The 27,390-nt window shown below is 36.5% G+C and overlaps 2 protein-coding genes across 5 annotated transcripts in view; one reads left to right on the forward strand and one right to left on the reverse strand.

The window, feature by feature from the left end:
* Window positions 1-5,156, forward strand: part of LOC109391427 (armadillo repeat-containing protein 2-like) — a 118,432-nt gene extending 113,276 nt beyond the window's left edge. The window contains exon 16 of the transcript XR_002125802.1: window positions 3,984-5,156. The gene's annotated coding sequence lies outside the window, so the exon portion shown is untranslated. The remainder of the gene's footprint in view (window positions 1-3,983) is intronic.
* The window catches only part of SESN1 (sestrin 1), a 103,817-nt gene continuing 78,353 nt past the window's right edge, over window positions 1,927-27,390 (reverse strand). For 3 of the 4 annotated variants that reach the window (XM_019658984.1, XM_019658986.1, XM_019658987.1), the window contains exons 2-10: window positions 15,721-15,786; window positions 14,727-14,927; window positions 13,903-14,085; window positions 11,680-11,922; window positions 8,247-8,394; window positions 7,059-7,171; window positions 5,171-5,361; window positions 3,735-3,879; window positions 1,927-3,121 (exon numbers count right to left, since the gene is read on the reverse strand). In XM_019658984.1, coding sequence (XP_019514529.1) covers window positions 3,035-3,121; window positions 3,735-3,879; window positions 5,171-5,361; window positions 7,059-7,171; window positions 8,247-8,394; window positions 11,680-11,922; window positions 13,903-14,085; window positions 14,727-14,927; window positions 15,721-15,786 — 1,377 coding nt within the window. In that variant the 3' untranslated portion in view covers window positions 1,927-3,034. Of the gene's footprint in view, window positions 3,122-3,734; window positions 3,880-5,170; window positions 5,362-7,058; window positions 7,172-8,246; window positions 8,395-11,679; window positions 11,923-13,902; window positions 14,086-14,726; window positions 14,928-15,720; window positions 15,787-22,892; window positions 23,121-27,390 lie in introns of those variants that run through there. The other variant, XM_019658985.1, reaches the window with a different exon arrangement.

Here is a 27,390-nt window from a genome sequence, read left to right on the forward strand (position 1 = left end):
AATAATGCTGCAAACATAGGGATGCATATATCTTTTCAAATTAGTGTTTTGGATTTCCTCAGAAAATTCCCAGAAGTGGAATTGCTGGATCATATGATAGTTCTATTTTTAATTTTTTGAGGAACCTCCATATTCTTTTCCATAGTAACTGTACCACTGTATAATCCCACCAACAGTGCATGAGGGTTACCTTTTCTCCACATCCTCACCAACAAAATATTTAGAAATAAATTTAACTGAATAGGTAAAAGACCTGTACTCAGAAAGTTATAAGACACTGAAGAGAGAAATTAAAGAAGATACAAATAAATGGAAGCATATACCATGCTCATGGATAGGAAGAGCTAATATAGTGAAAATGTCCATACTACCCAAAACCCAAAACAATATATAGATTCAATGCAATCCCTATCAAAATACCAATGGCATTTCCCCCAGAACTATTATAGAACAATAATCGTAAAATGTATATGTAACCACAAAAGATTCCAAATCTTGAGCAAGAACAACAAAGTATCATGCTACCTGATATCAAACTACAAGGCCCTAGTAATCAAAACAGCATGGTAGTGGCATAAAAACAGACCCACAGATCAATGGAACAGAATAGAGAACCCAAAAATAAACCCATGCCTATATGGTCAATTAACCTATGACAAAGGAGGCAAGAATATACAGTGGGGTAAAGACAGTCTCTTTAATCAATGGTGTTGGGAAAACGGGACAGATATATGCAAAAAAAAAAAAAAAACAACTAGACTAGCTTCTTAACCATGCACAAGAATAGATTCAAAATGGATAAAAGACTTATTAAATGTAAGCCCTAAAACTATAAAACTCCTGGAAGAAAACATAGGCAGTAAACTCTTTGATAATGCCCTTAGCCATATTTTTTGGGATAGGTCTCCCCAGGCAAGGGAGACAAAATAAAAAATAAACAAATGTGACTACATCAATCTAAAGAGTTTTGGCACAGCGAAGGAATACCATCAAAGACCATCTACTGAATGGGAGAAGGTATTCACCAATGATACATCCAATAAGGGGTTAATATCCAAAATATATAAGGAACTCATACAACTTAACACCAAAAACAAACAAACAATCCTATTTAAAAATGGGCAGAGGACCTGAATAGACATTTCTCCAAAAAGGACATACAGATAGCCAACAGACCTATGAAAAGATGTTCAACATCACTAATCATTAGGGAAATGCAAATTAAAACCACAATGAGATATCATCTCACACCTGTCAAAATGACTGTCATCAATACATCAATGAACAAAAAATGTTGGTGTTAAGTTGTATGAGCTCCTTATATTTTGGGTAGGACCAAAAATATTTTTATATATATGGTAAGCTAACTAGAAATAGACTTATACATTTCTTTTACATATATTGAAAATAATAATTTCTAATTAGTGATAGTCTTGTCTTGAAGCAGGTACCACCTCTATTCAAAATTGTGCCTCCCCACACCTATCCCCATCCCCACATTATAAATTTGTAGGCAATGCATTGAGCTCAGTAAATGCTTTGATGCGTAACAGAGTTATTACAACTTTGATTAAATTTTGAGCTATTTTTAGTTTGTCATTTTTTGTTATATAGTCACTCCCTAATAATCCTTGTTTCTAATCTTAATACTTCTATTTGAACTCTAAGTCACCTCAGTTCCAAGGGACAAGGCATGGGACCATACCAGTCATTTCCAATTAAAAACAGTCTCATCTAAGATCCTGAAGGTCCATTTTTCTTTGTATCCTTCGAAATTACTTCAAGAGTTTGCCACTTAATAGCAGACTCTCGTCTGATTATAGCATTATTTAAATGTGAATCTACTTGGTTAATGAAAATAAATAGAAATTCAGAACTGTTACCGGTTGTGAAATCATGACTTTTTTAAGAGATTCAAACAACAAATACAATTGGAGAAAAGTTATTCTTTATTGAAAAATACCAATAATACTGACAGACTTCAAAAGCAATTCACGCTTCCAGAATACAAAGTACTTAACACATTTTTCAAACCTGTTTGCATTTCAAACAGTTAGCATTTTTGTAAATTAAATTTGGTAACCTGACTAAAAATATTTTCCAGCTTTATTATTTAAGGAGCTGCACAACCTTTAAAGCGGGGACAATGAGTTGGGTGGGCGCCGAATGCACTGGGGGCTGTGCAGCAGCCTACAGCAACATTTCCCCCAGTTTCGGGGCTGGAAACAAAAATACTGCACAAGATAGCTGCCCTCCAGTGTCAGAGAATCTTGGGAAACAGCAAATCAAGAGATAGCCAGCTTTTCTTACAATTTATACACTTTCATTTAAGATTGCTTTTTGAAGAATATCTTTAAGAATGGCACTGTAATTCAATGTCATCCAATAACTGAATTTAAAAAAAACAACTATAATGCAAGAAATGAGCTGTTACCATCAAAATGGTCTTTGCTGAGCTGTGAGTAATAATTCTATGCTTTTTTTTTTAGATGCAACGAAATTAACACATAGGCAAGTTTAATTTGAAACCACACAAACTACGTAATATAGGCTCAGATAGTAGCAGTGTTCACTTTTATTACTAATAGCTTAACTGGAACAGCCACTCGATTCATTCCACCAGCAGGAATAGCAGCACCAAGATCTAATATTCTTTATGTATGAAAGCTTTTGTCATTATCCAAGTCCCATTCTTTGCATGCTCCAATTCTTGTTATCTTATTTAACATAAAAGCAACAGGATTTGGAGAGTTACTATTTGCTGTATCAAAACAGTTATACAGCATCTTGTACTGTCAAAAAGCAAAATACTGTGAATGGCAACCCTTCTTCACAGCGCTACACTTGAAGCTGCCAAAGCATTCACTGCTCGTGCCAGCAGTGGTATTTCCACAGTAAAATAGCAGAAACTAAAGGAATCATGGCACAATGGATTTCTGAATTCTTTTATCTACCATTGGTCCTGGGGCTCGGTACCTTCCCCTCGTAGACTACATCTGCTGTTCGTTCCATCATCTTCAACGGAGGAAAGGCATCAGGTCATATAGCGGGTAATGGCTCTCAGAGCATAAAGGAGTTCTGCTTGCATCCTAGCTTCTATAAGAAGCAGATTAACGTGAACCTGAATATAAGACACATCATTTAAGGTAGGGTTATAAGCATTTACAGTTTTTCAGTGCATCTAATAAACACTAAAAATCAAGTACATTTACTGTGTGCCACTGAATAACTTAGAAGTCTTGGGTTTGTTAAACAGAATGTCAATTTCTCGAAACAAAAGCTATCTGATATTCTTTTGGGATAGGTGTTTTGAGCTTATATTTATGTCTGATCACATCTCTTGGAGGTTTGTTATATTACAGAAAACCCAGACAGTGCTTTATTAGAACACAAACTTCCCCTGCCAAATCATCATTCAATGATTTCTATATAGATGAATAAAGGCTAGACTAGGTATTTCTATGAAAAACAATTTAAAAGAGCTCTTATAAAACAGTCTTTCCCTAAGTGGTGACACATGCCAGCCCTTCCGAAGGTGGCCAGACCACATGTCCTCCCTGTCTTTATTCTTTTACACTAGCACCATAATGAGGTTCTTTCCCAAGGGGCATCTGAGACAGTTGTGCTGGAATGTTCTCTGGGTCGGTAGAAGTGATGGAAAGGTTTAGATTAGGTGAAGGAGGACAAGAATCACTGCTGAGTTAGAGAGTAAACAAGCCACAGTAGGTGCGTACCTTCTCAGAGTGCTTGAACTGCCTCCAGAAGCTATCATACATTCTTTTGGTAACCTTTTCAGGAGTGCAAACAATAGTTTTGATATAAACTTTAAAGCTACGATCCAATAGCTGGTTAATTTCACCATAGTCATAGTCATCATATCTGTTAAAAAAGTAAGAATTATACTTTCAATGTGTAGTCTGTTTTCTTCTCACAAAAGTATAAACATCACTACTAAATGCTGTATTTTTTCCCTCTTTGTGTAGGTGCTGTCACCCCCAAATAACAGCTTTATAATATTGAAATGGGGGTGGATGAGTGAGTATAAAGGGATAAGAAAGAGAGAAGTTAGAGAGATGAACAGAAAGAAAAAAAAAAGCAACAGTATGTATCTACAATCATGAAAAAGCAACCATACTGAGGAACAAATTCTAAAAACAGAGTTTATGAATACTGCTGAAATTAATCAAACAATATTTATTATTGGTACTATTATATGATATGTAACTTGTAATCCACTTGTGCAAATAAAACTAATTAGAATTATTCTTCTCATGTTTCCAGAGTTTCCTGGGGTCAGATGAGAAAAAAAAAGGGGGAGGAGGAGCTGTCTCAGAGGAAAGGGAGGTCTATAGATGGCCTTACAGTGTCTACACTTAGGAGACGCTGTTCTGCTTTAAGCCGCGATGGTCAAAGGCACCAGTGTCTGGTTGGCCCCACTGGGTGATGGTTTCTAGAACACCCAGGGACTGAAGTCCTCTATTCTGTTTTCAGTAGAAAAGAGAAAGCTCTTATAAAGCCGGTCCATTCAGGAGGCTAAAGTCAATAGCCTGGCCACTGATAAAATAAGCAGCAGGAGAAAGCCTGACTTTACAGCTAAAATAAGAAAGTACTGCAGCAATGAGTTTGTGTGCATATGTTAGAAGGTGGTATATCATGACTGCATTTCCTATGTAACGTACTAATGTGGCTGAATACCTCACAATCAGGACGTGAAAGTTTTGCATTTTAAGGAAGTATCACAGGAGTAGGAAGTAGCTTCAGAAGGAGCCTGAGAAGAGCCAGGAGGGAACCATAAGGGTCCTAGGTTCCAAGAAGGGACAAGTGTAAGTGTGTCAGGAGACAGAAGATGGCATAAAGAGAAAAGATACCAAAGACGTCTGGTGACACACGTCACCTCTTTTCCTCTGTACTCTAGGACCAGCTTGTTGGCCCCCCCCTCCCCATCCCTGGAGGCACCTTGTCAATGTCCCTAACTCTCCCTCTTGCTTAGCTAGGAAAGAGAAAACAAACCAAGCTGTAATAAGTTGGTTCTCTGAAGCATATCCATAAAAATAAGCTACTGGAGAAAGATTTTGAGTTTACGTGTCTGTGTGCATATGTGTTCCAAGTACCTGAATAATTTAGCCCAATGGAAAAATATCTCTTTATAAACATAAAAAAACAGACTAACCTTATTCCAAACATGCAGTGAATATAGTTCCAAATCGCCCGTCTGAGCATTGAGGTATCGACATCTTTGTGCGTTGCCATTGTATTATAAGTCAGATTGTAAGCAATGTGAAATTTTTCATCAATCAGCTGTCCCACATCTGGATAAAGGCGATTTACCAAAGAATAACCATGATCTTCCCAGCAATAGTCCTAAATACAGAAAACAGAATAAATGTGAATAATTAAAATGTGGCGGAGTATAGTTTTGTCTAGCACTCTGCAATGTGGTGAGATTACTAATGGCAGCTGGAATCCACTGCCTGTGTAGGACATCCCTAGCTCTCAGCTTCACCTGCACTCCAGTCTGATGTTTTCAATTTCTGTACTGCAACACGCAAAAGGTTATGTTTCAGAACTCCGCGAGTTTAAAAGCCAATGGAATCTTTTACACACAGGCCACCTGCTTCCAGACTTCTCTCTCTCACTGTCTCCTCACTCAGACTCCGGAGGCGACCGTATCGGGAGTTCGCTTTCCTTTCCCATCACTGCGCCCATTCAAGCAGTCCTCGTGAGTTTTTGTAACACATCCATTACTTACTCCCTCCCCTCCTCTCTCAGCCCTACTGAGTCTTCTAGTTAGTTTTCCTAAATTAACTCTCCTGCTTCCTTTCTTTCCACTTCAGACAAAACTTAATAAGTCCCCACTGCTATATTGCTTCCATATTTATTTTCCTAAAACACCTCTTTGGTAATTACTCTGGTCAAAACTTACAAACCTGACTAATTTTAAACTAATTTCCTACTAGTCAGAAGTAGGAATCCTTTGTTTAAAGCTCTCAACAGCCCAATCATTTTTTTTTTTTTAAAGATTTTATTGGGGAATTGGGGGAGTGAACAGCATTGGGGAATTGGGAGAAGGGGAACAGACAAGTTGCTGTCGTTTTGTTCTTCAGTCTAGTTGTGGAGGACATTGCTTCACTGGCCCATGTTGGTATTATCATTGCACTCTTCCTGGCTGAGGCAGATTGGTCACCGGCCATTGGACGGCTGCTCATGGCAGCTTCATGGCAGCTCACGCTGCTACCCGCCACTCATGCTGGCTGCCGGCCACTCACGGTAGCTTATGGCAGCCCACTGCAGACTCTCTACAGCCTATGCCATCGCCTGGGACTCATGGCAGCCCAGCTCCAGGTTGAGCCATTGTTCACCATCTTAGCTGTAGAGGGCACAGCATCACTGGCCCATGTGGGCTCTGAACTGGCGGCCCTGCTGCTCAGAGCTCGCGCTCCCAAGCCATCTCTTAACCAACAAGCCACTTGGCCGGCCCCCAATCATTTTCTTTCTTTCTTTTTAAAGGAAACTAGGGCACTGTAATTGTTATGCTTTATTTTCTGTGGCATCAGTATTTTAAGCACATCTTTCACATCTGATTTTCTCATCCTCTTTCCCACCACCCACACAGTTGATATGCTGAGGACATTTCTCTTGTCACTCAGGCCTGGTGTTTATCAGGGCAGAAATCGCCTCACTTTAACACTGGGACTCAGTAGGAGATGGGGAGAAAAAACAATGTTGTAAATGCTAGCTATGTTCAAATGCAACTGTTATTTATTGTTGTTACTTTAGAACCTTAAGCAAGTTTTTACTACCATCTGGGAACCTAAACACTATTGTAATTTTGTTTTATGGGTGAATGTATTTTGAATTCTGAGCAACTGATTTATGAACTTTAACATTACAATAAATACATCTTTAACAATACAATAAATATACCTAAGGGAACTGTCTGTACCTAGAAAAGTTACTTCTGCAATATTTTATAGTGCTCAAATCCACATGGCTCTCATTTTAAATCAGATTGAGATATTTCAAACCAATCATGTGCATACAATAAGTTGCAATTTTACCTGGACTCGAAATGTTGGAACGTGCATCCCATGTCTAGAGAAATCCTTATAGCCGTAACTAGTATCCTCAAAGTGACGAGATACATCTCTTGCTGGTGTAACTTCTTCATCATCTGAAATAATTTAAAAAGCCACTGAAAACTTTTCAAAAAACAGGATGCTAGTTAAAATTCATATGACCTATAACAAGTAAAAATAGGATAACCCTTTCTTTGACACTGAATAACCAATATCAACTAAAATAAAGTCTTAAAACTATAAAGAGAAATAGTTTATTTACCAGTAAATGGAATATAATAAAAGTAGATTCTCTGTTATAAAAAAAAAATCTCATGGTTGAATTTTTTATGCTTTTCATTCAGACCCTCTCTCCTTCTATCTCCACTCCAATTCATAGATAATAGATTCTACTTAAAAGTAAGCACTCAAAGTATGAACACCCCTTTGGATAATTTTTATGCTGATAAATCAGCTATGCTCTAAACTTTGGCACTTGGACTCTTTTTGTTGAATATTGTCATATAACATACAATAAGATCTCTCTAACAGATCAAAGTTTCCTAAATGGTGAAGGAAAGAAAGAGGGTGTGTGTGTGTATGTGTGTGTGTGTGTATGTCATTATTTTTACAGTGCTTCCTACACTGTTCTAAATAAGCCTGTTTGGATTATCTTCACATTTAGGAATTGATGAGATTATAGTTTCAAGTAAAAACAAATACTTTTCCTTAAGGAAAAAGAAGTTAACATCCAACTTCCACTCACAGGCATACCTCGTTGTACTGCATTTTGCTTTATTGCAAAACATTCACAGATGTTGTGGTTTTTTTACAAACTGAGGGCAAGACTCTGTATCAGCAAAAAGATTATAACTCACTTTATTGTGATACTTGCTTTATTGTGGTGGCTGAGAACCAAACCTACTATAACTCTGAGTTATGCCTGTACACAAATTAGATTTTTCCAAATGTCCTTCCTCTCAGCCTAACACTATTTTCACTATAACTTCCTTTTCTAGGTTGTCTGCTTTATTTATGAGTAGAATACCTATGCAATAGCCTCTCTAAAAGGAAAGACATATTTAACATTTAGACTGATGTCTAAAAAGTTCAAAATTTTCTAAATAAAAAAGTTGGGCTCCTTTTTGCAAGCAACAGAAATTTTATCAACTACATAATGGTGACTTTTACCTGAAGAGAAGACAAACATGCTTTCTCTTTTTTCTATTTCAAAACGTGAAGCCATCTCTTCCTGACTGGCCTCTTCTTCATCTCGACATTCCTGTAATTGCCTCATCTTTTCCATGAGGGCTTCGACCTCAAAGAAAGAATCACTTCCCTGAAGAGAAAAGACAATTAATGTCACATATGTTAGAGAATGAAACTTTTAAATTTTCTTTTAAGTTTACAAGAATTTGGATCTCAACAGAATATAGGAAAAATAGATCTTACAATTTTAATATACAAGAATGAATCAAAAACTGGTTTTGGCCTATTATGCATGGATATGCAAATTTAAAAATACAAGAGAAAAATTATTTTAAGAATACATTCTAATGTTTTTACCTTAGAAAGTAATAACATCATTACTATTAATCCTAAGTTTTAAAAATTAAAATTTAATACTACTTGTCAATTTAAAACAACTGAATATTTAAAAGTTAGCTTCTACTTGCTCCAACAAACAAGATGCAGAAAGTGATTTCGCATCAACTGTGTACATGGGCATATTGTCAACATATATCTATCATCTTTAAATTATAATCAGCTTTACCTTTCCAATTTACCAACTAAGAATGGAACATGTCCTTACAGGGCTGGAGTTGTCCACCTGATCTCTGCAAATGAAGCTGTCACTTGCTGGGATGACTACAGCAGTGGCCCCATCTATAGTGACAGGTCTGACACATGAGCACTGGCTGAGTGGTCTTGAACTAGTCAAACAATTTATACTTCTCTACCCTGCTGCATCCTTACTATGAAAGCTGGATCAAATCTGTGGAATTTATATCTTATAAAATAGATATAGAAAGAAATCTTAAAACTTCAAACCTCAATATTCAAATAGAAAATCAGTGTTTTCACTTTATAAATTTATTTTGCTTAGGAATGTTCTTCCCCCTACTCTTCTACTCTTTTCCTGGCTTATATCCATTGGTTCTTCAGATGTCAGATTACATGCTTCTCCGGCCCCCAACCCAGCCACCCTAATTATTCTCAAACAGCACTCTGCTCTTTCCTTCAGAGCACCGATAAGTTTGTAATTGTTATTGCATGATGCTGGTTTAATACCTGCCTCCCTAAGACCAAACCTTCAAATGAAAGTGCAGGGGACGGGTCTAATTTATCAGCATATATTCAGAACCTAGGATAGTGCCTGGCACATAGGAGATATTCAAGAACTATTTGTTGCAGAATGACTGTCAGGATAATTCTATATTAAGAGAAAAACAGTCTATATTACTTGTACTTTATATTTTCATATGATCCTAACATTTGTGCCAAAATACCCTGTACTATGTACTTTCTCTCAATTTCATAATGGAAAGTGTTTCTATGATATATTGATGATTCTTCTGAGGCATACATCTCCATAATTATTCCTGAGACAGAGTCAGTAGCTAAACAAAAATAAAACAAGGCTGAAAAGGATTACGTGTTAAGAGAATGACCCAAGGTTTGTTTTTCTTTTAAATCAAGGTCTTTGTCAACTTACAGTATCCCTCATTATATTAATTTATTTTGTTTACCCATTTTCCTCTAAAATAAACTTTCCAAATGTTAGGTATTTTTAGAAGAGACAATTCTTGATAGATTACATATCTAATCTATCTAATAGATTACATATCTAATAGAAATAAGAGGGAAAGGAAAGTGCGTATCTTTTGCTCCTTGAACAATCTGTTCAAGTTGTGAGTAGTGTAAAAAGAAAGTTAAGGCATTTCATTCTAATATTAAAATGTTAATCCTGTATGAGGAAATTATTTTTTATTTGTTTTTTTAACATTTGTAATTGAAGAACTGAGTCAGATATCTAGTAAGTACCTGAAAGAGAATAAACTACATCAAATTCACTGTCAAGTGCCATCAGTGTGGGCTGTAAACCTAAAAGTAGCCAACTCAGCACCTAAATATAGCTTATCTACTAGAGAAAAATCTTCTATTATTTCACTGTTATCTCATTTGACAGAAGGATAACTAAAAACAATAATTTTCTTTAGCCTTGTACTAAATCAAAGGCGGGGAAGGGCAACAATACAAGTATTCTAGCAACTCATATTCTCTCCCCTAGACCATCTCATAACCCCTAAGCTTTGATAAATAATCAATGGCCATAAGCAGGCCTTTGACATGAATCCAGGTAGCTCAGAAAAAGGTGAAACTGATGGTCTGGGGCCTTGTGAGCACAGCATGGTTCTGGTCTCACCATAAGTTCAGTGCTACCTCCTGTTTAGCACCTGATAAATACCAAGGGCCATGCTAGGCCTTTTCCCTCTTTGGAGACATTTCATTTTAGCCTCAAAATAAGCTTGTGTTTGATCTTTATTTAGACATGAAAAAACAGAGGCCCAGAGAGTTAGATAACCTGCTCAGTCAAATGTATGAGTTAAAGGCATTCCACCTGTCCAAATCTGTTTCAAAGGAATAATACCACTGAGAAAATCTGCAAAGTGTTCAGAAGGCTGTGATGCTGTTTCTGTGACTTCTCTTTGGAAACAGAAAATAAACCTTGCTCTTTCAGCTACTGCAATAGAATGCAGAGGGAATTTTGACTCATTCTATACAGGATTTAAAATTTCCTTATAGAAAATTTAGCTTGTTCCGATCTATTTCAAAGGCATAGCAAAACTGAGAAAATATAAAAGCAAGAGAAGAGAAAGAACAGAGGTGAAATCATTTTAGTAAATTTACACTTGCTTTTATATCTGTACGAAGTTAATGATGAAAAAGAATTTTAAAAGAAATTTCCAGACCAAGGCTCATTAAATCTTTTAAAAGATGAACAATTAAGAAGCCAGCCTGTTTCTTTTGTACAAAAGATGTGATCGGCATTAGAAAGTCACCACCACTACTTGGTGCTATTGTCAGCCTCCCTTCGCTCAATGCAGCAGCCAAATACTCGCTGGCTCTGATGGGGCAGATGCTGGTGGCTCCCAATCCTATAACCTCCTAGAGCAGCGGTTCTCAACCTGTGGGTCGTGACCCCTTTGGGGGTCGAACGACCCTTTCACAGGGGTCACCTAAGACCATCGGAAAACAAAAAGATATTTACATTACGATTCCTAACAGTAGCAAAATTACAGTTATTGAGTAGCAATGAAAATAATTTTATGGTTGGGGGTCACCACAACATGAGGAACTGTATTAAGGGGTCACGGCATTAGAAAGGTTGAGAACCGCTGTCCTAGAGGGTCTTATAATTGTGTATGTCCCTTAGCACTAGACTAGTGCTGGGCATTTGGAGGCAGTCAATAAATACTTGCTGAATGAACAGATATAGGGACCTACTATTGCTATGGACTTAACAGGGTGGATTTCCTAAGAAGCCAAATGAAAAAATAATGTAACAGCAATTACTGTGATTAGTCTTATGACAATCCTGTAACAAATAACAAATACTTACTGGAACATTTCCTGCTGAGTTGACCTGCATTTCATCCACACTGTGATTGCCATTTGTAATGTCACAGATGCAGTAGTTACTAACAGAAGGAGGTCTGAATGTGTGGCCACCATCACAGTGAATTTCTGGACTGATTCCACAGCCAAATGTGAATGAGGCAAGAGAATGATAGTGTGTGAGTAGAACTACTGCATGTACCAGTTCTGCAAGTGACCAACTGTGCTCTTCAGCCTTTAAAAGTCCCTTAGGAAAAAAAAAAAAAAAGAGAACATTTGTATAATGGGGTATGGTGGTGAAAGTTTATCGTGGTATTTAATCTACTGAAAAACAGGATTAGTCATTATACAAAACCTTGTGTAAAAATTACAATTTATGTAGAGCCCAGAATTTGCTAATTTTTATAAACAGTATCCACAAATAGAATTTAACATAATTTAAAAATATAATAGAATGCATTTTGCATAAAAAGCAGTTGCTGTATTTCAGATACTGGATTATGAATGGATTCACTATGTTGTTAGTTCAAAGTTTCAAATCAAATGTAATTTGTGTTTAAGTAGAAGATACTGTATAAAATATGCCTGTATTTTTCTTTATTATCAGGCTTCCTCAGGAAATTTTCAAAATATTTGTTTGAACTTGACTGAATATTCCTATATCAAATTATATTTATTTTATTTTTTTATTATTATTTTTTTTAATTGGGGAATTGGGGAATGGGAACAGCACTGGGAATTGGGGGAAGGGGAACAGACAAGTTGCTGTCCGTTTGTTCTTCAGTCTAGTTGTGGAGGACATTGCTTCACTGGCCCAAGTTGGCACCATCATTGCACTCTTCCTGGTCGAGGCAGATCAGTTGCACTGGCCCTCATATGTGGGATCCGAACCGGGGCCCTCTGGTGTCCCAAGCCAGCTGTTAACCAACGCGCCACTCAGCCAGCCCATCAAATTATATTCATTTTAAAAATTATGTAATTATGCCCAAGGTAAAGTCTACAATTCTTCAGTCTTACAGTCTGTGTCCCTTCTGTTTCATTATCTATTTTATAATCTGACGTAATTTTTCATTACTAGACAATAAAATAGACATTGCATTAATCATATTCAAATCTTGCATCTTCTTGATGTTTCAATTATGTAACAGTATCTAAAATGTTCTCTAAAATAGACAAGACCAAAAATATGTATTTTCAAGAATTTCTACTGCATGGTAGATACTTTTAGAGAAAGTTAACCTACTTTTATTCTATTATATTTATTAATAAATAGAACCAGAAGGAACTAGTTTAGATGATATTTTTAATAGATGTACTACAAGATGCCAATTCACACCAATCAGAATGGCTAAAATCCAAAACACCAAATGCTGGCAAGGACGTGAAACAACAGGAAAGCTCATTAACTGCTGACAGGCACGCAAACTGGTGCAGCCACTTTGAAGACAGTTTCACAGCTTCTTACAAAGCTGAACATAGGCCTACCATACAACCCAGCAATCACACTCCCAATTATTTACGCAACTGAGTTGAAAACGTATGTCCACCAAAAAACCTGTACAGGGAATGCTTGTAGCAACTTTATTCATAATTGCCAAAAAAATGGAAGTAACCAAGATAAACAAATGGTGGTACATCAATTGGACTATTTTATAGCAATAAAAATAAATGAGCTAACAAGCCATGAAAAGGCCCTGGAAGAACCTTAAATACATACTAATAAGTAAAAGAAGCCAATCTGAAAAGGCAATATACTGTATGATTCCAACTACATGACATTCTGGAAAAGGCACAACTACAGAGATAGTAAAAAAAGCAGCAGTTGCAAGAGTTTAGGAGTAAGAGGAGCGAGATGAACAGAGGAACACGGGGAGCACGGGATTTTTAGAGCAGTGAAACTATTCTGTATGATACAGGACATTATGCATTTTCAAAACCCATGAGATTATACACAATGAGTGAACCCTAATAAAAACTATAGACATTAGTTAAAAGTAATATATCAATACTGATTCATCAATTATAGAAAATACAATATACTAATAATGCTAGATGTTAATAATAGGAGAACCTTGGTGTGTGTGAGGGCTATATGAGCTTGTGAGGTAGAATACGGAGCTCTGTACTTGCTGTGCCATTTTTCTGTAAACCTAAAACTACTCTAAAAATAGTACATTTAAAAAAATGTTTTTAAATGACCCCTTAGATATAGCATTTCACTACTTACCTCAATGTGTTCTTTGGTAATAAGCCAAGGTCTATGGGCTAACACTTTGTTAAGTTCACCTAAATTTTGTAGTTTTTGAGGAGCATTCTCTAAACCATTAAGCCACTTGGGGTCCCCGCCAACATGAAGGAAATCATTTACATGGAGGTTCACTAAGTAGGAGCACTGATGTCTTGCTGCAGCCTTAAGAGAAAACAAAAAGATTCTAACTATAAATATTAAAATCTTGAACAACTACAAATCCTTTTTCTTTATAATGTGCAAAACAGCTAACTAAGTTTTTTGGTTAGTATGTTTTCAAATTTTCCTAAACTAGAAATGAAGTTTTCATACAAATAGTTTAAAAATTAAAAATTCATATACTACAGAAAGCACATCATAAATAGTCCCAAGAACAAACAACATACCTGATAAAAGTATTTGAACATTAGAAATTTTATTTATATACCAACTTTCAGAACTCAGGTTAAAAAGAAATTTTAATTAAGGTGCTAACCATAAAATAATGGAGCATTATTTACAAATTGAATGGGCATAGCACCACTTATGTCACTGTGAACTATTTATTATAGTGAAATAGGCCTTGTGTTCTACTTTATTCTCTTATTTAATAGAAAATGGCTCTCAACAGTGTGTAAATACATGTTTCTTTTTCTTCTATACTTGAGAGAATACTTACTAAGAAAGAGGAAAAACAGATACTTAACAGGAATCCAATTGGAAGTCAGAAAATAAGTATTTATCCCTGTGTTTAAAGCATTAACCATCTCTTAAAAACACTGATAAAGCACACAGAAATAATTTTCCACTGAATGTATACAAACCATTATTCCAATGTAGTGCCGATAATGCAGGGGTAATGGCCCATCCATTTGCAGTAGATAGTGTTGAGTTTTTAAGAAGCTTTCTAAATATTGTGGGTGAAAAACCATCACTAATGTAATGTTATCCAAACGGCCCAAAGCAGCAAAAGAATCTGAAAATACAGCATGCATCTGTGCGTCTTCACTCCCGACTTGGAGAATCTGTATAAAAGAGGAAAACCATGGTTATATAAATTGTAAATCAGTATTAAAAAAAAAGAAAATACACATGCACTGCAATCTAAGAGTCACCTAGAAGCAGATTAAATGTGGCTTAAGAAGAGAGAGAGGTTCTAATTCTCCAGGTTTAACTCAACTGTGAGCAGACAAAAGAATAAGCAGTCACATATTATGTGGTAGGGAATAAACAACAAAGTCCCAGCACTAACGGCCACCTGGACAGGCCACTGCAAATTTGGCCAGAACCCACATAAAGAAGCAGATTTAGATTATCAAACGTGCAGAGCTCGCAAACAGATAATGAAGACTTTCTTATAACAACGCCTACTCTCACTCAATTTAAGGAGAACCAAAAATGACTAGCAGCAAAAAATCCCTGTGAAAACAAAGCATAGGAGCTTTTACACATTTAAAATTAAACATCCAATCGAGCACTGACAGATACCAGCCTGTAGAGATGGTCAAGACCAAGTAACTCAGCTACAGGCACTCCTAAACATCTAAATGTAAGCAGATGGAGTATCCTTGGTCACAAACAAGTATTGCCTTTCCTTGATTAAATATGGGTGTTAGAAAAGCATCATGAAATACTAGAAATCAACAGGACTACAACAGCTTTCTAATCCCAGATTCACTGCCAAAGCATGATGATTAACTGTGATCAGCTGTGTGTAAAACATGTTGACTAACAATTGTTCAGATGCCAAGATGTGGGTCATGAAAGGTTTTCCTTAAAAGCATACAGGTTCACTATGTACTTTCACAAACAACGTACCTCCTTTTCTGGGATAAATCTGCTTGGTCCGTGTCCTAGTGGTCGAGGAATTCTAATTCCAAGTTCCTAGAAAAGAAAATTACACCATCTCAGGCCTCCAGCTGTAAACAACATGAACTGAGGCTACAGGAATGAGAGAGAAAAACAACCAGTTGAACAGAGACAGGCTTGTTTTGGTTTGTTTTCATGGCCATATATACATACCAACTCCTCTGTTTGCATCACATAGCTGACAACAGCTTATAATATGACTGACTAAAAACAATAAAACCTGTTTCACTTAAACCAGAGTTTTGCATAAAGTACTTGGCAAAAAGTCTAGAACAGAAAGTTCAGCACATTGCAGTCAACCCTGTGGATTGTCAGTGATACAAAACAAGACCAATGTGTTTGTACATCCAAAACCCAACCAACCAAAATGTCAATTCCTGTACGTCTTGTCAGGAAATGAAAAAGCAGTAACGTCTACCTAGACGTCTTAAACTGGAAGAAGTGTAATTATTATTGCATCTATAATAGCACTTCACAATAAGAACAGGAAAATTATGAAAAATAAAAAGTAGTTATTTAAATTCACGAAAGAGAAAGTACTGCAGGGCATATTTTCTCTGTGGTTGAGTGAAACAATTTTAGAGAAATTAATTTTGTTTATAAACCTTAACTTAAGTTTTATTTACGGGATGCCATCAACCTTGCTTATATTTTAGATAAGCTCAAGTAACTGAAAAATAAATTGTTTTTGCCACTGACATAGTGAATCTAGAGTCCTGTATCTGGAATCTAGAATTCTATGCCTTATGTGCCAGTGTAGTGTGGTTACCAAAAACTTAATCTATTGTTAAGGTTTCCATTCCCCCACCCTCCATACAGTGTGCTTAGAGAAACAAAACTAAAATAACTCAACCTTATTATCTTTTTGAGGCTCATGTCCTATCAATTTGGTATCTAAGAATACAAATAAAAACTTAAGAGTTTTAATAACTATTAACCCTTGCTTTGATACAAATTACATTACATACAAATATTACATACAAATTGTATTTCCACCCTCTTCCTACGGATTCGAAAAGTCCTTCATGATATAAACCAGATGCTTTCCTTTTAAAGAAAGAAAAAAAAAGGGGGGGGGGTATAGACAGAGGACATGTGGCAGCAATTCAAGAAATTTGGTCCAAGCGAATGAAAACCTTTTGAGAATGGATTTTTAAAAATTAAGCAAGCAGGACAAAATTTATCAGGGAAACTCAGGATTCAGATTCAAAGTTGGCTATATTTGCCAACTGAATCTATAATATATGATTCAAATAATCTTGTATTGGAGGTCAGTGATTTCTTAATCAGGTTATTCCACATTTATACCGAAGACAATAATGCTCTAACAACTATACAGTTCATTAGAGGAGGCACTCAATTAATTCACTGGTCTGGCCATGTAGGTGTTTCGATTTTTATATTCTGTAATAAATGCAAAAAATCTCCCATATTCTTACTGTTCAATACATCACCTTGGCACAAATGCAGCCATTTATATAAAATGATGACTCTATTAGCCTTTTTAACTACTGAATTTCTGATCCAATTATATACAGTTCAAACAAAATATAGTGGGCAAAGCTTTAGGGCTAAAATCAATATTTACTCCTTCTCATTTATTTATTATTAAACAGAGGGTGCCAAAAGAAATGTATACACATTTTAAGAAAGGAAAAAAACTATTAAAGTTGTAATAGTTTATACGATAACAAAAGATGAATACAAGTCACGTTTGACTTCTGCAATTACAAGAGGTGCTCAAAGTGGTTACCATCAGCGTCCAGACATTTCTGATTATGGCGAACTACTGCTTGAGCAATGTTGACCAAAGTGTCTACTTGTATACAGGTTTTTGGTACCCCCAGTATTTAAACAAAATGCATTTTAGGGAAACATCCATTTCAAGGGTTTATTATTCATTTTTAAAAAAGAGACACTATTCTTGGGACTTTAGTATATAAAAAGGTTGCATTTTAAATGGGGGACATTATTCAACAAATGATCTTGGGACAACTGGATAGCCACTAAGAAAAAAGGGAAGTTGGGGCACTAAATAATATTTTACTCCACAATAAGTCAGAGTTAAGTGTAAAAAAACAAAAACAAAAACCTTTACAGTACTAGAAGAAAACATTCATGAAATGGAGTAGGCCTAAGAATACCACAAAACCCAAAAGTCATAAAATATAAGATTGATAGATTTGATGACATGAAAAGACTTCCACATGGGAAAAATGAACATATACAAAGTCAAAAGCAAACACAAAACTGGGAAATATATTTGTAATTCATATATCAAAGGGCTACATTTCTTTTATTTTTTTTTCTAAATTTCTTTAATACATAAAACTCCTACAAATCAATAAGAAAAACCCCAACAACCGAATAGAAAAATGAGGAAATGGGCAGTTCAAAGAAAAGGAAATATAAATAGCTGGAAAAATGATCAACCCTCACAATAAAACAACTGCAAGTTAACTACACTAAGATACCATTTTTTAACATAAAAGACTGCTTAAAATCAGAAAGTTTGATAATAGGCTGTGGTGGAGAAAATGTCATTCATTGCTTATACATTTCTGACGGGAGTGTTTTGAAGTGTGAGGAAAAAAGATCTAGAAATATAGGAGTATACATTACTACAACCTCTGGGGAGGACAATATATAATGCTAAAACCAAATCAAAACACACATACCCCTTGAATCAACAATTATTATCCTAAATGTTAACTTATAGTCATATATGTTACACATGTGAAATCATATGTAAAAGGATAATCACTGTAACATTGTTCTAATAGTCAAGATATAAAACCACCTAAGTGTTCATCAAAAGGACTGTTTCAATACAGTTTAGTATGACCATACACTAGAACAGCATGCAGTCTTTACAAAGAATAAAGCAGTTCCATATTGGTTCACTTTAAAAGCTCTCCAAAATATAACATGTGGGGTGGGGGGAAGCAAAGTGCATAATATGTGTAATTATGTTACTCTATGTAACTTAGCAACTTCATTTCTAGGACTTTATCCTACAAATAAATACATCAGCAGCATATAGGTGGTATATATAAAATATTTTAATGAGACCAGATTGATAGCATATGGGCCTCAAACAAAGTGGTTGAATCATATTATTTTGGTTATGTTTTTATACCAAATATGTAGTTTATATACCAAACTATTAAAAAACAATAGTTTTACAATTCTAAGAAAATTGCTATTAATGTTTCAGAAAAATGAGTATTTTCCTATAGGTATGGCAAGGATTTTTCCCCAATGGTCCTATGTAATTGTCAAGCCTTTGTAAGTCCATCCCTACATCTGGATTTAGTCCCCATATTGTTATCTCTGTCTCCCCTCTTTCTTGCCTTCTATGGACAAATCCTTCCTTCCCAGTTCCTTTAGAAAAACATTCTTTTAAAGTGAAAAACAATGTGTTTTAAAACAGAATCTTAAGAAAAACCAAATTTTCTTGGGGATGAATTATAGACCCATTATGCTAGTAACCTCTTAGTGTAAGATCACATCCATTCCTTGATGAGGTACCACTCTGGCAAGAAAGCTGAATCTATAAAATAAAAAGAACAGAAAAACTGAAGAAAGGAATGGAAAGGAGTCTCTGACATTCCTGAATCCGATGTCATTATTTTATGTAAGGGTAGTTCTAGGTAAAATAGAATTTTACCCAGCTCACACTTGGACTTCCAGGGTCAATTTCCTACTAGGCTGAAGAGGTTGTAAGATATTTGTGTTATTCCCTAAAAGCAGAAAGACAAATTTGGTAGAGGGGAAGATAGGAAGTGAAAGAAAAGATGGAGGGAGGGGTAGGAGATGGATAGACTTTAAAAAAATCAAGTCTTTCCCAAACAGAAGGGGTTAATCAAGACTGATACAATGGGAAATATAGCTAGTGTTGTTCTAGACCTCACATCAACTTATTCTTCTATATCTGGAAGCTAGACCCAAAAGATGTGCTTTGTTTTCTTGGTTAAAAGACTGACTACATTAGAAGGGTACAAGAATATAACATACCTGGGGTGCTCTTGATGAGCCCTGAGATTGCATCCCAATTTATCCTAGTCAGATACTGGCAGGAAGCAGTTCCATCTAGCCTCTCATTGCACACAAATTAAGTTCTAACTTCTGGGAAAAGCAAAAGGGGGACAATTACCTTGAAAACAGCCAGAAAGTCTTGTCTAGAGTTGGTATCTTTTGAGCCTCTTTAAAAGTTTTTGATAACTTAAAGTTCCTTTTAGATACCCCTGTTATTATACAATAATTATTAGTAGTATATTAATATTGTATATTTATTATACAATAGTATTTATTCTTGGTTTCTAAAAGGTAAAAAGTTTCAATTTTCTAGACAACCACTTTTGAAACATGGATTTTCCTAGTCACATGACAAATTAGTTCCTACCCTATTTCCTAGCAGATGCTGCTCAAAAAAAGGCACTGCAGATCTTCCAATGGAGTGATCCTAAGCCAAACTAAGTGCATTTCATAACTTCCTAAAGGTTACTTCAATGATGACTTCATTTGTATCTGTAAGAAACTGAATTACAGACTTTGAACAAATTTTGGTCAATCCAGATTCTAAGAAGCAGAATTGCCAACAGCAAGTGACCTTATTGAAAAGCAGATGTAGATGCTAATCACAGCACAAATGGCACTGGCTCTTGATGAAGGTGTGGCTAGAAAAAAACGAATGTGGGAATGAACTAACAGTCCTCTCCTCAACAACCCTCCCAATCAGCATCTTTGAAAGAGACAGCAACAGCCTCCACCATCACAACATTGCCACTAATCTCTGACATAGTATCATTAGTGTATAACATTAACACACTAATTTTCACAGTATGAAAATTCTTAGCAAATGTTGACAGTACCACAGAAAGACTATGTATACAATATATCACTGAATGAATCAGTGTTTGTGTACTGAAAGTACTGTTGTAATCAGATTTTTAAAATTTGTTAAAGATTCACTTATGAATCTATATGAATATCCTTAGATGAAAGAATGAACAATTTGTCACAAATGCAAAATGAAAGCATTTGTTGGCTTATTGGCATCTACCCACTTGCAGAACTAGTTGAAAAGTAAAAATGATCAGATCCTTTGAATCGTTTTATTTTCCTCATTGCACTTGGTGCATTTTAAAATTGTATACATTTTAATACCGATAACTACAACATTGATGTTAATTTTGACTTTTTTAAAAATTACAAAAGCACATGTGCTTTTTGAAACATTTCAACAAGGCAAATATATATATTGTGTAAAAGTGAAAGTCCCCATCCCACTCCCCTTCTTAAGGAGAATCACTGCCCACTGCTGGGAGCTAGCCTTTTGACATTTAAAAATCTTAAATAGAAATGAAGACATCTATAAGTGTTATAAAGAAATATTCCAACTATAACAAAATGTACTAGTGCTTCTTTTAAAGTTGTCACTAACTCTACTGGTAATTTAGAAATATGGAAAGTTCAGGTATCTCATTTTCTAGTATCTGGTCATCTATGAACTATATTCTAGAAAAATAAAAACTCAATGATTTCAAAGTACTGAATTTGTAAGGCTGACTTAGGTCCTATGTGTGCCCTATACTTTAGTCAAGAGTTCCATTCTTGGAAAGTGTTTAATTAAAAAGCATTATGGAAGCTTGCTATTTGAAACAGTTGTGTAATTAGTTCTTTTGTAAAGTGAATTGTTTTCCTATAAAGTCCTACTTTATCTTCTCACATATTGGATGTGTTAAAAATGAAATGCAAGTATACAAAGCTTTCTGGTTTCCTGAACACAATCCCATGGGCACAGTCCCATGGGTAATCAATGTGCAAGCTAAAATGTATCTCTTTATCTTCCAGTTTACAAGGCTATATTTAGAGATTCTAGATCTGGGCAACAACCAGGATTCATTCTGCACACAAATACAGAAATAACAGATCTATCTATTCAAACATGATGATTGGGGGTCACTTCTACTCAAAATGAGAAAAGATCTGTTGTGGCCTGCAAACAAACTGTAAATGCTATTTTAACATTTTTACAATTTTCTCTTTGGTAAAGTTTCCAAAGCAACAGATTTTTTTTTTAGGTTGTATTAACCGTAAAGGAGCATATTATGTATCCATGAATGTTAAAATCTAGAAAAAGTATTTGCTGTTATACAACCTTCAAGAGAAAGTGTCTTCATTTAGGTTTACATGAATATACACAGTATTCTCATAATGTAGACTTCATTTAAAATAATATAAATACTAAAACTGTGTCATGCTAGTGGCCCAACGTGGCAGGGAAATTACTTCGTATTTAGAGTTCTTGAACTAAAGCAATACAGCATTCTGATTTCAATTCAAATTTTAATGGCTATTTATCTACTTTGTCCCATGTTACCTTTTGAATTAAAGCGTTTCAAAGGTTCAAACTTTAGTTACAGTTATATTAGTATTTTCCAAATGGTATTCTATTTGCAACCACTTAGGAAAAATACAAAATGTTACAATTAAATAGCTTTTTGTGCAGGCCAATTCGGACACAAAAGGGATGGTTTCATAAACAAGGGTAAATGCTGAGCATAACGTCATAGAGCTGGCAGGGCATACCTATTCTAGGCAACACCATCTTTTAACTGACTCAAGTGTATTATTTTTTTCCCCTTAAGTAGGAGGCAAAGGGAGTGAGGGTCACTGAATAATCTGGTTAGACAAGACGCTGAGGGGAAAAAAAAAATCCACAGGCTGTTCTACTGTGAGACTGGAGCTTTGTTCGGTTTCTGACTTGTGGGGACTTGTACAGAAGACAACGTTATTTACGTTTTGGAGACTTCCATTTAAACGACCGAGAGAGCTGTCTTTTCCAGCCTCAGCATTTTTTGCTCAGGGACTCACGGTGGAAACCGTCTCCCCACCTATCACAGGCCGCCCCTTCACTTGAGAGATGCGGGCCAGCCAAAGACGCCCCAGCCGAGCAGCGCGGCCGGTCCGGCGGTTGCTCCAGGGGCGCCCTCCCTGGGGAGCGTTCTCCGAAGCTGTTAGGGTGCGAAGGCGGGGAGGCGACGCAACCACCATGCAGCTCTGTCAGCTCGCCCGGGTACCCGTCTGCCCGCCCTCCCGGCCCCTCGCCCGGGTACCTCGTCCTGGCCGCGGCCCCCGCCGCACTGCTTGCAGCCCAGCAGCTCTGAGACGGCCAGTGAGGCGGTGTACGCCTCGTTTGCGGTGGTGGCCAGGCGCATGTCGGTGCGGAGACTGCTGCGGTCGCGCAGAGTAGCCGCAGCAGTACGGAGAAGGTGAGCGCCGGGCAGCCGGCCGGTCTTTCGGCTGCAACGAGCGCTTCAGTCAGCGCGGATGGCGGGGGCGGTGCAGCGCAGGGAAGAGGGGGCGGGAGAGGCGGGGCGAACAAACAAGCCGCAAGGCCCCGCCGTCACTCCGCCGGCCCGGAGGCCGCGTGCACCAATGCGGGTCCGCGGCGGCGCGGAGCCCCGCCCCCTCGGCGCGGAGGGGCGGGCGTTGGCGTGCGGTTCTGACGCGAACCCGGCTAAAAGCAACCTCCCAGGGGCCCAACTCCGGCGATGAGTTAATTCTTATCTTAGGTCTGGAATAGGCTAGTCGGTTGGGAGGTGAGCGTACACTGGAGCTGGAAGGTGCAGCGCGAGCCCTCCGGGCTTCAGTCAAAGTCGAATGTGCCCCTGTCCCCGGTACCAGCAGCCTGTCCTCCCTCACCCGCTCGGGTCAATTTATCTAGAGCCAGAAAGCAGCCAGCCTCTAGGCTGACCCTCACCACCAGGAGGAATCAGGTTTCTTTTACATACACTATTGAAATTTCCCTTCTTCCTTTCCAACAACGTCGAATGGGCCACAGAATGCAGGAACCAGTACGGTACCATGGCCTGCCTATATTTAATGTAAAATTATTTTTGGTAAGCTATGTAGCAACTTTCATAAATATCACTTTCCTACACAGATAATAAGCTTTGGTAATCTCTGAATTTCCAAGTATATTCGAAGGCTTTAAATTTTCTAATGTTCCTTCACAAGCGCCTTGGGTTCTAAAGAAAGAATTTCTCTCTGAAATCTGATAAGGAACTTGAGAAAACGTAGGTTATAAAGCAGCACAAATAACTGCCATTATTGGATCCGGAATGCAAATCTCTCAAATCCTGTGTCAACACTATTTTCCTTCATGGCTCCATTATCCTCTTTTTAAAAATCAGCTCCTAAATTAGTTCTCTTTTTGCATGTTTCACCCTTGTGTTTTCAAAGGCTTATATGCTCAGGTTTAAAATAAGAAAGTTGGAACATTCTGACACAAGGAAACAAGTGGAGTTTAAATCAATAAATACTGATAGACACAGGATTCATAAATGAAAATAAGTTTCAGTCTTAGGAGTGAGGTTACAACGTCTCAGACAAGACTAAGTTACCCTTTTTGCTCAAACTCATATATTAAAAGTAGCAGGTTAGGATGGTTACTTTTTGTTTTCTCCAGATAAATAAGATAAATGTTTATGTTCTCATACACTGCTTTTATAAATTGCTAAAGCCACCAAAATACTTTTACTGGCCAAGAAAAGCAATTTTGGGGTAATAACAGAAGAAAAGGCTATAGAGGCTTCCAAGCTCTCGTCCTCTGAGCACAGCTACAAAAACAAACAATATAATCAAATGCCCACTCAGCCATAAACAAACAGGCAAAAATAAACACAGTAAATCCTCCAATTTGCAGCAATACAACATACCCTACAAGATAAACTGATTGTAGATGAATAATGGAAACATATATGGGCTTCATGTATAGCGTTGTGGGCTATAAAAGCTAGTTAAATAATGAAGAAAGCATGTGAAAAATGGTAACTGGTTCTAGAAGAATTGAGCTGTGATTTTACTTCCTGGAAGGAATAAAATAGATTAGTTATCTAGCAGGGCATAACCTGGTTTGTAACATTAAAATTATATCATTTGCAAAACGAAGAATGCTCACCTTTTTATTTTTTAATGGGAGGCAGTGGAAAAAGCATGCATTTAGCTAACCAAAAAATGGTTTAAAATAATTAATGCAAATTAAAAATGCAAACTGTATATATATAGTAGTGTTTGATACTTACTGCTTGATAAATATTTACTTAAGAAACATATACTAAAATTATATAGGAAGTTCCAATTAGGATTTCTCTTTGAAAGAAAGTTTTAGCTTATTTATTTCAATGCTACCTTACATAGAAAGAAAAAAAATATTTTTAACTTATATTCTAATTCAGTGGTTTGCTGAGAACCTTCAAGCCATTAAACGTCAAGATTCCTTTATGGTCTGTATAAAGACTAACTTAAGTTCTTCAAAGAATACTAATTGCTGCTCTTTTCCATAGAGCAGTACTGTGAATTAGTGCTCTGTTCTCCAACATAAAAAAGGTTGCCTCCAAATAAATCTACAGTAACCAAGAATTCCAACAAATGTATTGACCTGAAAATATCGCTGAGTAGATTTCACTTCTGGGAATGCTTTGTTCCAAATCATTCAATAAAAAATTTGTATTTTCCAAAGATTTCACTTCTTGAGTAGGCTAGATGCCCTAAAGTTGCTTCTAATGAACTCCCAGTGCCAGGCACATGATGGGCACACAATAAACATCGGTTGGAAAGATGAACATCCTGAATACAGAACAGAAATTGGAAAGAGCTATGCTTTTGATACTTAACACAGGTTATCGATATAAGCCCGCAGCGATTTTATAAGGCTGCTATTAAACATTTCATTTCAACATTTTATTTCTTCTAGAAAGAATCCTGACATGTAATTTAAGAAATAATGTTAATTCTGAACTATCTCCTTTCCTCTAAAAATGTTTTGGTAAACGTAGCTGTACCAAAGTGAGGTTTCTGCATCTGTCATTAACAGTAAGAGTCTCAAGAATAAGCTGATACACCCATGCAAAAGCAGAGTGGTGTCACATGACTTGATGTGAGCAGAGAACTATGAAGCATTAGAGAGTCCTGACTTCAAGACAGGCTTCCTGAAGGAAGAGACATCTGAGCTGGGGCTTAGGGGATTGGAAGAGAGGCTTTGGCAAGAATATTGGGGGAGGGAGTTTTGGGGAGAGTAGAAACAGTTCTAAGCAACAACAGCATTTGCAAAAGCTCAGAGGCAGGGGGAAAGAAAGAGAGTGGTCCATTAGGGAAATAGAATAAAGGAAGTTCATTGGGTCTGGAGCAGAGGATATGGAGTTTCAGTAAAAGATAAACCATAAGGAGAGACCTTGTTAAAGATTCATTAAAGAATATAAATTTCATTCTTAAGAATTTTGTGGAGTCACCCAAAGTTTTAAAAGAGTAGAATGACATCAGATCTGCATTTCAGCTAGGTTTTAGAGAAATATGTTGGGAAGGGGCAAAACTGGAGGCAGGGTGATGAGTTAGGAAGGGTGTTGAGGCAATTTTGGCAAGGCAAGAGGGTTATATGAAAAACAATGGGAATGAGGCAAAGTGTAGGGATGAAGGAGGATTTTTGTCTTTCCAACACAGTAAGTTTCTTGAGAAAGGAAATCATACCTCGTTTTCTTGTTTTTGAAATTTAGGAGATAAATCTCAAATTATCTGCTCTCCTGACCAAGCAGCTTCCCTAAATTCATTAGGTTTTTAAAAAATATAGTCAATTCATGAAAAAAAGTAGATATTTTAGTAGGAAGAAGACTAATCAGGCCAAAAGGCATAGCTATGTTTTCATGGACCAAATATTAAACCTTGAATTCTCTCATTAACCAAAGGAATTATATTAAAGTACTATAGATTTGCAGATCTATTAATCACAATAGGAATTATATTTAATAATTGGTTAGAAAACACACGTGGCAACGATTTCAGCCATTAAACCAAAGAACTTCAAGAGTAGGAGTGGGATTTGTTACATTTTTGTGATTTAATCTTTCTTGGAAAATGCCTATTGTCATTTAAAACATTTTATTTAGATTGAGTGCTAGTTTATAAGATTACTTCTGCTTACTAATTTTGTCAAGATATTTCTCCTCTAGCTGGCATCTTCCTGTTTTTGTATATATAGCTTGTCTGCTAAGCACTTTTTTCCTTTCAACATCATGTTTTGAGTACATTCAGATCCTTTTAGCACTGAACTTTAATTTTACATTGTTCTTATTTGTCCTCTACTTTTTTCACTTCTTCAATTTAATTTTTAGAATTATGTTACTTATAAAGGAGCAAGAATGTTGACAGACCTTTACTCTCTTTCTCTCCTTTAGGGTTTCTTATTTTATTTCTTTATTTTTAATTGAGGTATAATTGCCAAACAACATTATATTACTTTCAGATATATAACATGATTTGATATTTATATATATTGTGAAATGATCACCATAATAAGTCTAGTTAACATCTGTCACCATACGTAGTTACAATATTTTTTCTTGAGTTGAGAACTTTTTTTTTTTTTTTTTTTTAAGATTTTTATTGGGGGAATTGGGGGAATGGGAACAGTGCTAGGGAATTGGGGGAAGGGGAACAGACAAGTTGCTATCGTTTTGCTCTTCAATCTAGTTGTGGAGGATGTTGCTTCACTGGCCCAAGTTGGCACCATCATTGCGCTCTTCTCTGGCGAGGCAGATCAGTCGCCGGCTTCTGGAC

This window comes from Hipposideros armiger, unplaced genomic scaffold (genome assembly GCF_001890085.2).
Source record: "Hipposideros armiger isolate ML-2016 unplaced genomic scaffold, ASM189008v1 scaffold_292, whole genome shotgun sequence".
NCBI classification, from domain to species: Eukaryota; Metazoa; Chordata; class Mammalia; order Chiroptera; family Hipposideridae; genus Hipposideros; species Hipposideros armiger.